The 16,767-nt window shown below is 38.6% G+C and overlaps 1 protein-coding gene across 1 annotated transcript in view; it reads right to left on the bottom strand.

The window, feature by feature from the left end:
- Positions 1–14,904, bottom strand: part of LOC104077644 (28S ribosomal protein S27, mitochondrial-like) — a gene marked incomplete at its 3' end in the record, with an annotated part of 34,858 nt that extends 19,954 nt beyond the window's left edge. Inside the window, exons 1-3 of the mRNA XM_009578942.1 lie at positions 14,831–14,904; positions 9,001–9,071; positions 6,920–6,978 (exon numbers count right to left, since the gene is read on the bottom strand). Of these exons, the coding sequence (XP_009577237.1) occupies positions 6,920–6,978; positions 9,001–9,054 (113 nt within the window). The remainder of the gene's footprint in view (positions 1–6,919; positions 6,979–9,000; positions 9,072–14,830) is intronic.
- Positions 14,905–16,767: the final 1,863 nt, after the last annotated feature.

The following is a 16,767-nucleotide window of genomic DNA, read 5'->3' as shown; positions in this document are numbered from 1 at the left end:
GTTTTTCCGCATGAAACATGTATTTTACAGCTAATTTTACGAGCAGGATACCACAGACTAGAGAAAGTCACTAGCTAAGCAACTGAAACCAGAATTTTTAATAACTGTTGCATAATCATTAAAATATGTACATTTGCAGAAAAGTAATACTTTCATTCAAGTTTCTTTCTCAAGAGAGTTGTTCACATCAATGAAAAATAGCACTCTGGTAAACACTTCTCTCTTTTTTTAAAATATATATATATTTTTTTAAAATACATAAATTAAACCTGTAAATAAATACCTGTTAACCTTGTAAGTACCTACACAAGATTGTCTCCTTGCTCACTAAAAAAATGGTTCCAAATTTAGTACTATCATTCCAAAGAAAATCAAAACGGTTTAAAGGGTTACCAAAAAACAATAAGGCTTTCTTTAGAAAGATAAATAAAACTATAAACATGAAACATGATTAAAGTCTTTTACTTGAATTAAGGTTTCTTACTTGCTGATTTAAACTGAGAACAAATTCAACAACTCAATTCTAATTCTAATCAACCTATCTGTAATAAGACAGCTCTGGACTACAGCATGTCAAGATTATTCCGTAGCAATGTAGCTCATCATTATTTTTTCTGCTGTATTTATTTTGATTCAAAAAGGAATAAACACTTGCACCATAAGGGAATGATTTAGGTTGATGGATACAATAACTACAAAGTTAGCAGTTCCCAAAGAAGGCATCACGGCAGCTCTGGGGATGGTTGCAAGCCTAATAAAAATTCAGGTTTTTATCCTAGTAGTTGCCATCTTCAACATTATTTAAAGGGAAAAGATTGCTGTACTGTTTAACACTACTTAGGAAAGCTGTAAGAGAGGGAACTCAACAGAAACAGTAACTTTATATGCTTTTTTCTTCTGTTTACATGGGTTTGGAGCTGCTGCCCAGCTCTGGCTGCCGTTACTGCTCAGGGGCTGTAATGGAACCTGAAGTTCCTTTCGGGGGAATCCGGATGGGGTTAATTCTCAAGTGTATCTTTACAACTATTAGTCACCAAAGCTAGCAAAGGAACAAATCTCTGCATGTGTTTGTGTTTTAAATTCTGAAGCTTATAAAGGGCTTTACTCTGTCCTGGTCATTTGCATTCACGTAACAGCTTGCTCTTTACATTTTTGACTGCAATTTAACCTCTGTCTAGACTTTCAGTATTTCTAAAATACAACGCAAGATCTGCCTCCAGATAGGCTTTTTGCTGGTGCAGGAATTTATGAAACAACCTTTAGAATGCTACTGGATATAACGAAATTGACCTTTAAGGTGAGTATGAGTCAAATTCCTAGACAAAATTGCCTTTTCTCCTCCAACATATAATGAGTACAACATTCGAGATCTGGTCCTAAATACTTACTGCTCACATTGTATTTCAGTCTATTTCCAACACTATCTACTAGACAGAATGGTTTAAGCTGTTGGCAAGAAAGATGCTGGTTGAAAGATATGAAAATTCTGCTAATGTTCTTTTCTTGCAAGAATAGTAATGAAAGCCTTTCTCCCAATACTAAATGAAAAATGTACCTACATGAGGTGTGGACTGAGTCAGTTCTTTCCATTTCTGAATCTTGACTGGCTTTATCTTTCTACCTACTCCAGAAATATTGGGGGGGTGGGTTTGCCCCATAAGGTTGATATATGCATTCTGTTTGTAGAAGAATCTTTCTTTTTCCCTGGTTTTAAACAGAAAGGTTTTTAAAATCCAAACGCTTATCCCTTTAGTGTTGGCAACATAAAAAGAGGAAAGATTAGTGTTAAAGGAAAAGTCTTCCAACTTTTTCTGCTTTTATATGCAGTGCCTAGAAAACTCTTGTCCAGCTTCTGCCAACGTTAAAGGAAAGCGTACACAAAAGGACAGATGAACTATGAAAAGCAGATGACTGCAAAGGCCTGTGTTACAGGAAGCGATCTTTCTGAATGCTTTTCAGTGTTTTATCTTTATTGATGGTTCTCCCCCACTTTACAGCACAGTTACACTGACTGAGCACACCCACTTGAATGAGATGTGGTTACAGGATTAGGCTTGCTGAAATTTGGCTCTGGATTCTGAAATGTAGTTGCTACTTGTTTTCACCAAAGATTCCTATAACTCAGACTCTGACAAACCATGGACAGACAATGACAACTGAGAAACCGTGAAAGATGACAAGGAAAGTAAGCAAATGTGCCCCTCTGTGCAGAAATGAGTGAATGCTGGAGCCAGAAGAGCAGTGGAGTCTCTAAGACAGAATGCTTACATCTGACAGCCCTGGCTTGGATAGTGACCAACAGTTCCTCCCATGAAGCAGCATCACACACTGGCCACCATAATGCAAGAGCATTAAACACAGGTATTTTGTCATTCATGTGTAAATTACTGGAACATTCTAATGAGGTAAATCTCTCTGGTGCTTCCCTTCCTTGTGTCTCCCAGCCTGCCAAAGAACAGCCCAGATCTTTGGCAAACGAAGTTATTTTGGATTGCTTAGCTGAGCCAGCTGTCCAAACTGGTAAGACATACCACTCTGGCTATGAAATGTATTTTTCTCTCAGATGCTTCCACCACTTCTCAATATCATTTCAAAATGTAACTGCTGCATAACTTGAATAATAGGCAGATATTTCTGACTCACTTATTTTTATATGCCTTTTTTTTTACCCACATATTGCTCTGGAGGGAGCGAAAGCCAAGACTTGATGAACTGATTAAGTGTATGTCAGCAACAGCCTTAGGACAATGAAAACATCTCAAAGGAAGAATTAAATATGTTGTAGGATTGTGCCTACATCTCTTCTCCTTTTTCTATTTGTGCTGGAACAGGTTAATCATATTCATTACATCCTGTAGATTTATATACAGAAACAAAATATCATATTAGTGGGAATGAATGCCATGCAAAGTACCTTTCAGGAGTAAAATTTTTTTTGGTCCATTGTGATCATTTATTACAAGCAATACTTTCAAGTGACTGAACATTTTCAGATGCTAAACTGCTTGATTGGCATGAAAGTATCAAAACCTGCAACTTCTGCACCCACAGAACAGACATGCAGATACAGACAGTGCAGGTGAAACTTATTTTGCATGTGATATTGGACTAACTACCGATACATTGGCATTACAAGGAATAAGCACAATTTCATACATACGGAGACCACTATAGTCCCAAAATGATTTAATGGCTGAAATCAGGCCTCAAAACTGTAACTTGCTACCATGAAAGATATAGCAGCATATCTAAGAATAACTTCTAATAGTTCACTATTGTCCCATTTTGTGATTATAATCAAGTACTGACTCCAGGTAATCAATCCTGAAATCTGCAGAAATAACTCCATTTCCAAAAATCCAATTATCAATCAAGGAAGGGCAATGAAAAAATGTAGGTAGATTGTGCAAGAATTTGCAGAGTACATGCACATTTACATAAACATTTACATTTTACAGGCAGTGTGTATACTTTTTTCTACATAGTGGGTCATAGGTTTAATGCAATTAAAAATCCTCCTGAGGAATCTCAACATAAAACTTCCACAATTGCTTTCAAACACATTGAAAATCTGTGTTGGCATAAAACCTACATACAGAATCAGCAGAGTTACCTAACCACAAAACCTCTTTCCATTATGCTAATGTTTCTATCATACAAAAAACACCCTGACATGAGAAATAGTGACATCTCAGTGAAACAGGACAAAGTAACGTGAACCGCGGGTCTTTGATCTGGCTGAAAGTGCTCTGCGTTCTGATTAGAATTTCTGCTGGGATCCCAGGAGATGAAAGGATTTTTTAAAGTCTGACAGTTAACAGAAGAGGGGAGGTATTCAGAGGGAACAAAAAGAGGAGCACTTGAAAGCAGATGACGTCATGCCTCAAAATGGCCTTTACCATCTTACTGACATGTTCCACAATGTAGCGTAGCAGTTTCCACACAGCTATTCTTGAGAGCTCAAGATCCTCTGTGGAGACAGTATGGCTGGAGATCCACTGCTTTAAAAGGATGGAAAGTTGAAACAGGTCTAAATATAATATGTATATTGTATTTCAGGACCCTAATTGCATTATGGTAATGCTCCAGAATACGACTTTTTGAAACTATGTTCAGTCTCACACACGACAAGGAAAAGTCTCCACTGTACAAAGCTTACAATTGCGAGTTCTGGCACTCCCATCTTCAGGAAAACCCCACACAGCAAGCATGGAAATGCCACTTACTTCCCTCTGATTCTTCCCACAGGCACAGTTTGCCCTTTTGTACCAGGAACATCTTCCAACCTTGTAGGGGCCTTGGAACTGACTACCCTTCACCTCAGATTGACAGAGGCACCCAACATTGAGGAGAGACATCAAAATCTCCCTGTTACATCCTACTGGCAGCTAAGAGGAAAAACACAGGACCCTGGGAGCATTCTGCTTATTTATGTTCAGGCAAATGCACGTACAGCCAACTTACGAGGCCATGTACATGCCATTTGCTCACAATGTATTTGTATACCTCAGAAGATACAAAAAAGCTTTTTGCTGATAGTGCCTCTTTTTTAGAAGCTTACTCTCCTCACATAAAGTACAAAAATTGTGCTGTGAAGTGTTTCTAATTAAGCCAGAAAAAGAGATTTCTTGTCAAAGCTCCTCAGTTTCTTAACTCTCCCTCTCTACCACCTCCTTTATGTCTCATGGTGTGGCCACTTTTGCAGTACTTCTTCTGTGTCAAACATCCTCCCAGCTGCAAAGAGATATCTTTATAAACATGTCCTTCATTTGAACTCCAGCTTAAGTGCAAAATGTAAAGAACAATAATACGGGCCTTGTGGATACCAACCATATATCCTATTTCCTGAAGCTAGCACACTTATTTTCATTTGAAAGGGAAGCTGATGTTATAACTGGAATTTTTACATTTTCACATGAATTACAGACCCCTCTATGCTGTTTCACTACCTGCATTTAAATGCATTTTGAGAATAGTTTCACAGATCATGCTGGAATGAAGTCTCCTGGAAAGCTGATGCTAACATCACCGAAAGACTAAGCATTTTGCAACACCAAAACAAAGCAGCATTACAGGGACACACACAAGAAAAATTCCAACCAAAGCATGTCTGACAAGCCATGTGACACATCAGTACCTCTCTATTCTCTCCACACAGACTACTAAAATCTGTATCAATTACAAATGATCATATTTGATGTGCGCATAACAATACTCTCACCAGCCGCAGAATTATTTCTTAGAGAAACAGTAAATAACTGTAATTATTTTTGAACTGCAAGTCTTTCCTTTAGAATGTGTTTTTAAGGATAAACCCCCTGTATTTTAAACTGATGTACTAACCAGGCACAGATGAAGACTGAGGAGGATATGTTAGAGATTCGCATTCTATTCTCTCCCTCTTACTATGGAATGTTTTCTATGCTTCTAATTTTTTGTCACGCTCTCTGAACCTCTTGTTTTCAAGAAGAACAAACCTGTAAGATACATTATGTATGAACATCTTACTCTGACTGTCTGGATTTTATCTGTACCATTTTGAGACTCAGCAATTAAACTATCACACTTTCCTCTTGGTGTCAGGGCATTCAGGTCTCTTGGCATCTCTTACCCTACAGGGCCTGACTCCATCAGAGAGAACTTAGTCTGTGTGGCACAATGTAATCACAATCTTCAAGAATGTTAGCAAAAGGTACTAATAGCACATCTGTAAAACAAAAACAAGGGCTTGCCTTAAACTGGCCCTACTTTCTCCTGTTTTCATCTCACCTGTTGCAGGATGGAAAACTGATTTCTGACCAGATTCTGACAGGACTAATGAAATCTTGATCAGAAGGAATCTGATCAAGCTCCACTAACCTCCTCTCTGGGAGAGATTCTTCTTCCTCCTTTTATTTTTTCACTACAGGATACTGCTAGGATTAGCAAACTGGGTTTCTCTTGAAGCTCTGAGGTTCAGATACTGCCCCAGTAGTACCAGGGATCTGAAGTCTCATGCAGTCATGCACTTACAACTATGCATATACTTAAAACAGCCATCCAGTAAACTTCTTCATTAAAATAACAATCATTATTATTTACAAATAATAACCTGACATTATTTGTAAAGATGCTTTCTCATGCACTTTGACAGGATAAGTTACTTTCTCCATCAAGAAACCTAGCTCTCAAAATGTGTGTGCAACCATCCACAAAATAACTAATTTATTTTAGTGATCAGCAAGAATTACTGCCCTCTTAAAGCTGGTATTGAGATGTATTGACCTGAAGCAAGCAAGCATTCAACTTGACACTAGCAGAAAAGGTACCCAACACACTTCACTCAACACAAAAATAGTTGCAGAAAAACCTAACAACCCATGCATAAGGTGAACTATGCAGCTTATCTGGGGAACATAAAATACTAAGGGCGTAAAATCCAAAACTATACTTCATTTAGCCTTGCTGACTTGATCATTACCACAGCATGCCCATTCTCATTTCTGTTCATTCTAAGGAAACAAGCTTCCCTGAGTTCTACATTTGCACATGCAAATATGCATATAACCAATTCAGTTAAATTATGACTTAGAGAACAAAAAAGTGTCAGATGGAAAAAAACGTAAACAAACATAATTCCTTATAATTTCAGCATCTCTAATGTAAATCATAGCTGGAGGTTGTATTAGCTTTTCAGTGGCTCAGACTAATATGCTTGACAGGAATCAATGCCAGAAGCCCAGAAGGAGGGTAGCCATGACAAAGGAGCAGTTACCAAGAAGGCCCTTAGCTGTGAGTTGTATGACAAGTAGATGCACATATTTTGCAAAAGAGAAATCAAAGCCAGTAAGCTGGAAAGGGTCAGAGTCTTAAAAGGGCAAGACTTTATGGTATTTACTTGTATGTCTCAAAGTTCATGTTAGGGGAAAAAGATGCTTACTTGTAAAGGTAATATTCGGCTTGATCCACTTCCTCTCGTGAAGAAATGCTGTCAACAAACTGATTAAAAAGTAAGAAATAAAAGCTTCAGAGGGAGCACTCACAAAGCATATTAGAAGAATGTGCTACTTCAATAAGCAAAATAAATTTTTTTGGCATATTTAGGTGTCTGACAGTACTGCAAGTCTTCAAGTCTTAGCTTGCGCCTACTCAGGTTTCTCCTACGCTGCTAAAAGTCAAATCTTTTTAAACTGAGACAACTCCCCTCCTTGCCTCTAAGAAATTTTATGCACCTTGAAAACATGGAGACCATCTGATAATTATGTTCATATAGCTCAGTACCCCGTATTTTTGCTGCTCCTCTCTGAAATTTTTGCTCTTTAATCACACCCTTTAATTTGAAAATACATTCAGTTCCTTTTCTTCCCCCCCCTCCCAATTTTGAGTGAGTGTCGAAATGCCTTACTTCTCTTTCTAAAAAGTATTCTTTTCCCTAACATTTGCCTGTTGTGCCTATTCATACTATAAATTCTGAAGGACAGGGGCAACAGCATTTTGTATTTCACCACACACACAAATAACGGTAAGAAAAAAATCACCCCACCATGCTGCAAAGCACAATTTTCCTCCCTCATTTAAAACCTTGTCTACTCCAGGCAATCTTCCAAAATTCCCAGTGCTATCAACTATTTAAATAAAAGCCAAGTTTTCAACCAGACTTTGTCTTATGGTAACAATGAATCCTCTTTTCCTGTAGATTTTACTAACATAAGCATAAAGATGCTGGAACATTCCAGAGTCTTCCCAATATAATACCTTTAGCTCAGAATATATAAACAACATGTTTTCAAGGTCACTACTTCTCTTTAACCTAAGCATAAGCTAAAAATAATAGTTTCAGCTGACTGGTACTTGCTCTCCAGTTTCTTAACTCTCCTTGCATGCTCTGTACATGTAGGTCTCATCTTTTGAGTGTGGCAATAGCATGCCTGTGCGCTTTATTTACATTTTAGAAAATAAGAATCTGATGTGAGCTCCAGGTATTGGAAAGTGGGGCTGTCTGACAATCTGGAAATGCCATTTCTCCAGGGAAGAGGTCAGCCCAAAGCAGGAACATGAAGGAAAGGAATAAAGCTGATTAAGTAATAAAAGGGAGAGGAACACCCATTTCTCCCATGGATGCTGTCCCAGAAGCAATAATCAAGAATGGTTTGTATAAATGCTTGATCTTGTAACTTTAGAAAATGTTCTGTGACTCCTCAGTTAGTGGTGCCAATGATCCTAATTAGTGGTGTTACTGAGGTACCAGGGAGGTGACTGAGCTTTTTTGGATAACTTTGAAGACTGGAGTTAGTTTGGTTTTGCTAGGGTTTTGTTTGTGGTTTGTTTTGTTTTGTTTTTTTTAAACAAGTGACATATTTATTCTCCTTCTTCAGTACAAACACTCACTTATACAGGGAACTTAAAAGCACATCTCACATCTCTGCCTTCACTCCCCCTCCCCAGATTAACCTATCCAGAGGATGGAACGGGTTACTAATTCCAGTAAAAATAATGGCTTCACCTACCCCCACCCCAGCATTTGTCCTGCCTCAGTCTGCTGACGCAAGGAAAGAAAACTATAGAGGCAAAATGTATCCACCTCTGCTTCATTCTGAAAGGAGCCTGGAAGTGGAGGAAGATGCACACAGACAGGCAGCGTGCTAATCCATTGCATTCCCTTAGCAGCCTCAGTTCTTACAAAGTGCCTGAGGGGGCATTAAAGCTCTCACTAAGACAGAAACCACAGGAAGGCAGGGAACATATATTAGGGAAATATATAGCCCAGTAACAGTGAGGCCCGATTTTACTGAGGAATAAAACCTATTTCTGTTTTGAAGACACTACAGTCCAGGTACTAACTAATGAGTACAAAGTAACAGTAAAACAACTTTACACAGTGATTTAACAGTGTAACAAGACATTTACCATCCCAGAACTCCCAGCAGAAGTGTTATCATTTATACCCTCCTCAGCTCACTTGATTTCATAAGCATTCCACTGTTATTTCCATCACTTTATGATTGGGATTTATTTCCTTACCCGGGCTATTGTCAAAGAGCTGACAGGCAGCTTTCTTTCATAGGTTCTGTCCATTAAGTGCGCTAAGTCAGCTGGAGAAAACAGAAAAAGAGTATGTTTAATGAAGTGGCATTACACGGAAATCTGCAGAGCCATCATATAACCTAGAATAGAACCTCTGTCCATGAAATCAAATTCTGGTTCCTTGTCAACATCTCATTTTGAAGTTTTATGAGAATAATACTTTCAATTATTGTTAAATACTTTAACGGAAAATAATAAATGGAAAGGTTCTCAGCATGACGATTTTAACTTATTGGAAGGAAGGGGGGGGAAAGCAAACTACCCTATCATCTGTTGGAGGAAATTAGTGTAACTAATACAACTCATCTAAAAAAACTGAGCAGATGTCCTTAAAATTCACATTTGCTTTCAAGCTTAGCATATGCTGGACAGTGCTTTTGGCATGGCTTTGTCCTTTTATTTTATGGTAAAACAATGAGACACAGAAACAAGGAGTACTGTACTGATAAACCCTACGGTCACAAACAGCAATCCAAAGAAATCCTGTTAATCATCTGGGATCTGTGCCAGCATCTTATTAACTTTATAGCGTTCTGCTCCAGCAGTCGTATAACAATATTAATTTGACCGTACAGGAACTTTAAGCTTCTGATTGTTGAACAGGTAGCCAATGATTGCATTTAATGAATTTAATTGGAAGTTAAATTAATTTATTTTGGAGTTTTAGTTTTGTACTGATCCTGGAAAATAATGATGACTCAGGAAGAGTAAGTTGTTGTATGCTTAGTGTCAGCTGTTCGATTCTTAGCTGAGACATGAACTGATGATATCCAATCTATAAAATCTAGAGACTTCAATCACACCCTTTCTTCCTATTCTCTTGCATCTTCCAGGACTAAGAATCCAACATATTCTCTCTGCATTATTAGCCCCTTGCTTCATCCTTTGCACCCCAAGACCGCAACTGTTACTAAACGAGCCTCTCCTTTGACACCTCTCAATTAGTCCCATTGGCCAGGGATGGATTGGCTCGTTTTACAATTCATTTTCCAAAAAGGTCATCTGACCTCCACACCTGTCAATGAAATGTGAGGTGAGCACAACTGGCAGCACCACATCAGAACTGACTAAGCCTTCTACTCCGGCAAAGTTGTCAGGGGCAGGAAGCAGCACTGCACCAGTAACACGCTGTGTCTCTGAGGGATGCAGTCCATGTATGTTCTGTCCACAAAACAAGTGATACCACTATTCATCATTTTAAAAACACACCTGTACCACCAATGAATACTGAGGTATACAGTTCTAACAGTACAAATGGCATTTAATGGTACTCTGACCTTATAGGTACTCTCCCAAATTACAACACAAGTGCAAAGATTTTTGCTGCAGTAAAATGATAGTGCCTTGATTTGGAATAAAATGATTGACTCTTAGTCTGGACAATGCTGCTGTCTGCCACATAGCAGTATTTCGTGTTTACGTAACAGCTTCCTTCCTGAGGCACTTTTAAGGTGTTCTTCAAAACACAAAAAGAGCATTCATCTCTGGCTGAGGGAAGGCAAGCATTTCACGACCATGAAAGCAAAGGGAATCTGGGGTAAAGTTACTGAGTCAAGTACCAGCTCCTACGAAATACAACACAGGATGCTGAGCTGATGAGGCCATGGTATACCAGATAACCATTAAAACAGCAGATCAACTTTTTTAATGGTAAAGAAATTTCTGTGGGAATATCCTTAGAGGAAGTGTCTGTATTTGCCTCTATATTACCTGTCTCTCCAGCACTCACAAAGGTGATGGAGAGCATGTAGATAAAGACTTTGGGGGCATTCCCAGTAGCGCTACAAGTTAGAGAGAATGGATGCTGCGGCCAAGTCAAGGAACTAAGAACTGGCTAGATCCTTGCCTAAACATACTAAGCCAACCGTCATCCAACGTTCTTCATCTGCATTTCAAGATAGCTGGAAAAAACTATTCACTCCAAAATCTGCTATGTTTGATGACAGCAATGTGGACCTGAGACAGACAACTGGACAGGTTGGGAGTTCGTTTATCTATTCCAGAACTATTTTTGTTATGCATCACTCTCTGAAAACTGGAAGGTGATACCTAAGACCATTTTGGGCCATACTCAACTCCTGAGCATGGCACTCTTTTGCCTAGGTGCTTATGAAGATGCAGAGCGCATTTCAGGAAACACCAAGTACTTAAGTAGAACATAAACCAATGAATGCAATGCTAAGAGTGCAAGATCCCAACCGAGACTGTTAGCCATTCATGCACAGGCCTCCTCTGGGAGAGTTCACACATAGAATTTTAATGATTGACCTTTTATGCTGTCTACAAAGCTGGAACTCTCCATCAGAACTTTAGCATGGAAAGCAACATGACACACTTATCTAACAGCTCCAGTATAAGAGTCACAATAAAATGAAAGCTGATTAAACCTTAAAGAATTGAAGACAAATCAAGTTAATGGGAAATTTAGCTTTGTTTCCAGACCAATTGTCATTTCTGCTGTAGTTTCTAGATATGAACAATTTGCAGCGAGTAATTATTTCCTGGTTTGTTTTCTCTGAAGAGCAGCTGAAACCAGACTTTTTCCCCTCATATTCATGATTTGAAATAATTCACCTACTTTCTGTAAACTAAGTTTGCTATTCAATAATTAAGATTAAAGCTTCTTCTTAGTTAAAAACATCCCAACAGAAGTACTAGAATGCAAGAATGTGAATGCCCAAGTCTCCTAGCACTGTTGGTAGTAAAACTTGAGCGCTAACATTCATGTATAAACCAAATAAATGTTTTAATGGCCAAAGCAAAATTCTATGTACATTCTAACAGATATATGTGGCAAGTGCTTTTATCTGGTAGTCATTACCAAAGAGGACACTAGCATATATAATCTCTTATACACATTGCCTGAAAATACATTTCTACAAGATGAACTTTTACAAAACTTTGATTTATCTTGAAACATATTTCTGCATATTGCAGAATCTCATGGATTTAAACAAACTGACAAAACAAACCTTAAGTCTGAGTTGAAGTCATATAATTTCTGGACATGACTTCACAGTTGTCTCTAGAATACTGGTATCTGAGATTTCATGTTCACTTTTATTTTCATTTGTTCATAGAAACTCAATGTCTTCCTGCCTGCAACTGGGTGATTCAGGACAATGACTGGGAAAATAGTGACCCTCACCTTCCAAGTCAGTGGTTATGACATCTAATACCAGTTTGGTAGCCTAGGAAATCAACACAGGTTCAGTCTGATTTGCAGTGTGTACCTATCCACAGCACGTAGCCACATCAACAAGTGGCACATTTGGCCACCGTGTAAGGTCACTACCCTCTTATTCTTAGAAGTGGTCCATCCAGGACAGGGTTGAAATCCAGTGATGGGGCAGCAACGGGAAAGCAGATACAACTGTCACACAAAGTTTACCTGTCCTGGGAATGATGGGCAGAGCTAATACCTTAACTCACACACTAACATTTCATTTTCTGTATAAAGAAAGCCTTGATTTACTTTAAAGACCCAATTAAAATATAAAGGAAGGCTGAGGCAAGTACTTTGCTTTACAAATTTATATGTTTCACATTTCTCAGTATTTCCACATCCCTAACAGCTTCTGGAAAGAACTACAGCTTTGAACCGAAGAAGGCTTGAATGGAAATTATTCAAGTCTGTAAAGGCAGCACTGCCACCTGCTGTTGCAGATGAGCCATTTTGGGTACCATGAGTTCTAACAAAACCCAGACATTTCCTACCTCAGTTGGATTCTGCCATCCCCTGGGATTCTGGTAATTGCTATTCTTCTCATGAAGATGCTTACTGTCACTTAATTTTACCCTTGTTAGTGATGAACCAACTGAAACATTGGAGAATCTAAGTCCAGCCATGCCTCCTGTTTTCTTGATATCTCATTTTTAATAAGTGGAATCCAAATTACTTCTAGACAGGTATCTTCCTACCAGCAAGCAGTTTGTAAATTCCAAATTAACACGTTTTCAATTCCTATCATTTTGAACAAATGTGCTTCTGTACACAAAATACAGCCTTGTTCTTTCCCACACTTTTTTCAGTACTGAAGTTCGCTAAATTCATTCATGCTTGGAATGCTAAATTGAGACTACGGAGAATAAAGCATATCTTACATGGGCACGGTGAATGAGTTTGAGTCTGGGATGGTACCGCATCACTGCAGCAGAGAAATGGAACTGACTTTAAATCAAAAATACTTTGTTTTCCTTTAAACGTATTCTCACAACATAGTTTTGCAGAATAACAGTTCTGGAACAGTGTTTGAAATACACAAATAAAAGAGCATGTCCTCAACACAACGAATTCACTCTAGCTACAATCACTAGTTAGTACACAGAAGATTATATGTGCGACCATACATCCGACAGCTACAGAGCAGACATCTGCAGGGCTGTCTCCTCTTTGAAAATGCTAATACAGCTGACACCGTGTTAACTTGTTTTCTCTTTTCTGTGAACACAAAATGAAAATGCAAAGCAGTTTTTTGACAAGCATGGAACAGACATCTGCTTTGGATCAAGATCATCAGCAGAGCAGCAGCAAGAACTGTGCTTGCCAAACAGTCACGAAAGGTCTTGCCAGGCCTGGAGAAAGCCAAACATGGACTCTACCAGCACTTGCATAACAATGTGGATTTCTATTGCCTATGACATCTGTCAAAATAAGAACCCTTTTTCATCTGGAGGTGACTGGTTCAAATGCATCCCAGGGCTCCAGCCCAAAAAATCACTGCATGAGCAGTCCTATTGACAATAAAGGGTTAGAAGGTATTAACAGTCTCTGCAGGATCCAAGTGACAGTCATGAGCACCCACCGGCTCTTTCTGGCCCACGTACAGTAAAACGTGTTGACGATACCAACCTAGCTGTTTATAGGCAAATAACAGAAACAAATTAGTGCATAAAAAACATTACTGTCATCATTTTGTCTGCCTTCCTGCCTGACAACAGCCCTTGAATTTTACCTGCTGATTCTTCTTTCAGCCTCATAATCTGTGTTATAATTAACAAACACAGTTCAAGCGCCCAGGAATGAAAAATGGAAGATTATGCATTAAGGGGTCTCCAAAACACTCATGGTACAAAATAACGCATATGTATCTTTAGAATGGAAAAATGTTTTGCATGATGCTTTCCATTTAACATAGTCACCAAAAAGATGGTGCAATGTCATTTCAAATGTAATCTAGCTAAAGAATTTAGCTATGAAATTCGCATAAGAAATCTCAGTACCATATGCAGATACAGTTTAACGTACAACTTCTCGGAAACGAAATGTTTAGGTTCATTTTTCCCCAAAAGAAAAATCTAAAATGTCAACAAGAAATGTAACCTTCCCTCCTGCAAGCCTCTGAGGAAAACATTCTTTTAAAAAAAGGCTTTGAAATAGGAATGCCCTGTACACTTATAGAATAAGTCTTCCTCTGCACTATATTAAAACAATGTCAATGAAGAGGACACTCGGAGACAGTCTTAACTGTCAGACACAAAACGATGACATTCATAAAAGCTTTGGATTTTGTAAAAGAAAAAAATAAACTTGTAGAAACCAAACATTAATTAAATGGGCAAATTCTAACTTGTTTCTGCATTATAGCTTTGAATATATGTAACAGATTCTTAACATCTTAAGCAGATTTTGACATAGGACCTCAGAAGCATTTTGCTCCACACAATTTTTTATTTTTAAGTATTTATAGATGATGAGCTAGTCTAAAATGAGTTCAGGTTGCAATTAATTAGTCAAAGTGGAGAAAAAGAAACAAACTTTTCTCACCCAGGCTATGCTCCTCTTTTTGTCTCTTTTCCCATTTTGAGCTGTCCACATAGGCTGCAGAAAGAAGAGATCTTCTGCCTAATGAAGAAGGAAATCACTATGTAAGCCAGGTTGCTTAGACGTCTCTAAAAAAACTAACACTTTATTAGGTATCACCTTTTTCTGTCACATTTACTGAGTTGGACGCATTAAACTGTCTTTATGACACAGCTGTCAGCAGGAGCTACCGTAACAGTTCAGATTCCTTGTATGCAGATGAGCCATTACCTTGACATTTTTAAAACAGAAAAGCATTCCCCTAGAAGTTTTTTTTCAGCATTAAACAAATCTTTCCAAACCTGAACTCTGTATTTAAGAATATGATAAATTTGTCAAGGCAAGAAAAACCCCAAACAACAATATAGGATAGCTTCTCTGTGCACACAGACCTTCTTCATCAAATGCTAGCAATTAGCTAAATATAGGCATAAAAGCATAAGCAAAAAAGATGAATACGCACAAAAAAGCTTTTCTGTCGTTGTTGTATGGTTATTTTTTCCCACCTGTAAAGATTTGTCTCCCTGGAAATGAAAGATAGATGCTCATCTGGAAATATTCCATTTTTGATCATCTCCCTTTTTTGCATCTCCTGGAACTGCAGAGTTTACTCAAACGCTTTTGAAAGTTTTTTCCAAATACTCTTTGTACCACCTTTGAAATCTGGTCAAGACACTGTTCTAGCTTTTGAAACAAAATGGCAAATGCTTCAGTTGGAAGAATAAACCGTGTTTGTGCATCACTCACAGATGATGAGGCCTTGAAGATGCATGAGGAACATCTGGATAAAATTTGTTGAAGGAAGATATAGAAATATATGCAAAAGGTTGCAGAAATTAATGTTGAGAAACATGAAATATTTTAAAAATAGACATTATCACGCTACACACAATTGTTAGCAACTACCTTAAACCTTTATCTGAAAATCTATCTGCTACCACTGAAAGTTAGTTATTCTTGGATGTGAAACAATTTTTCTCCTTATCATCCTTCTGACATGCAATTATACACATACGTCCAGCTCTGAACATCTTTGCAAATTTTTGTCAAAAAGACCTGGTACACGGAATTCCATAGTCACAATATGAGAATACGCACAACGCTTTACGAAACAGTTAGAAAATAAGGAGTATTTTTGTCTGGTTGGTGGGGCTTCTTTTAAAGCGAGTTTTCATTATGTTGATAAAAGAGGCATACAAAAGAGCTGGGTTTTGTTGTGGGGTTTTTTTAGGATAAATTTCTGTATGCTCATTCACAGCTAAGGACGCCACTAGCAAGCATGAGGGTTTACAGAACTATTTTCTATAGCACAAGCAACTGTCTGTACGCCAGCGCTTTGCTCAGGTAAGCTGGAGGTCAGGTCTGAGCTCCTCACGCCGGTTCACTGCTGAGCGGCTCCGGTGCCGCAGGAAAGGGCGGCGTTTTTGAGAGACGGGCAGCTAGCCACCAGGAACCAGCACAGAGACATTTACGCTTGGGGAAACCGGAAAGGCACAACAAAGTTACCCACCATCACTACACTTTAAGTAAACGTTACTGCGTTCAGTTCTTCCCAAAGGTCGGGAGTTTTGGAAAGGTGGCTTTTCAAAAACATCTGTCTTGGTCGAGCTTCTCTCACCTGCGTTACCAGGTTTTGCTGATCGCTTACTGCCGCGGGTTCGGCCTCCGTACAACTCCCGCGCCCCAAAAAGGCAGTAAGATATCAAGCTATGAAATCGGCAAGGTGGAATATCTATTTTAAAAAAATTAAGAATACTTTCCCGGACCGCAGGCTAGTGATACGCCGTTCCCAAAACTGTCTCCAATTTTATATACGCATGTATAAAGGCGTAAGGGAAAGTTCCCACGCAGCACCCCGTCCCTGCTCACGCTCCCCACGGCGGCGGCCACCGCAGCCCGCG

Source organism: Fulmarus glacialis, unplaced genomic scaffold (genome assembly GCF_000690835.1).
Source record: "Fulmarus glacialis isolate BGI_N327 unplaced genomic scaffold, ASM69083v1 scaffold30165, whole genome shotgun sequence".
In the NCBI taxonomy this organism is placed as follows: domain Eukaryota; kingdom Metazoa; phylum Chordata; class Aves; order Procellariiformes; family Procellariidae; genus Fulmarus; species Fulmarus glacialis.
This window is presented reverse-complemented; position numbering and strand designations above follow the sequence as displayed.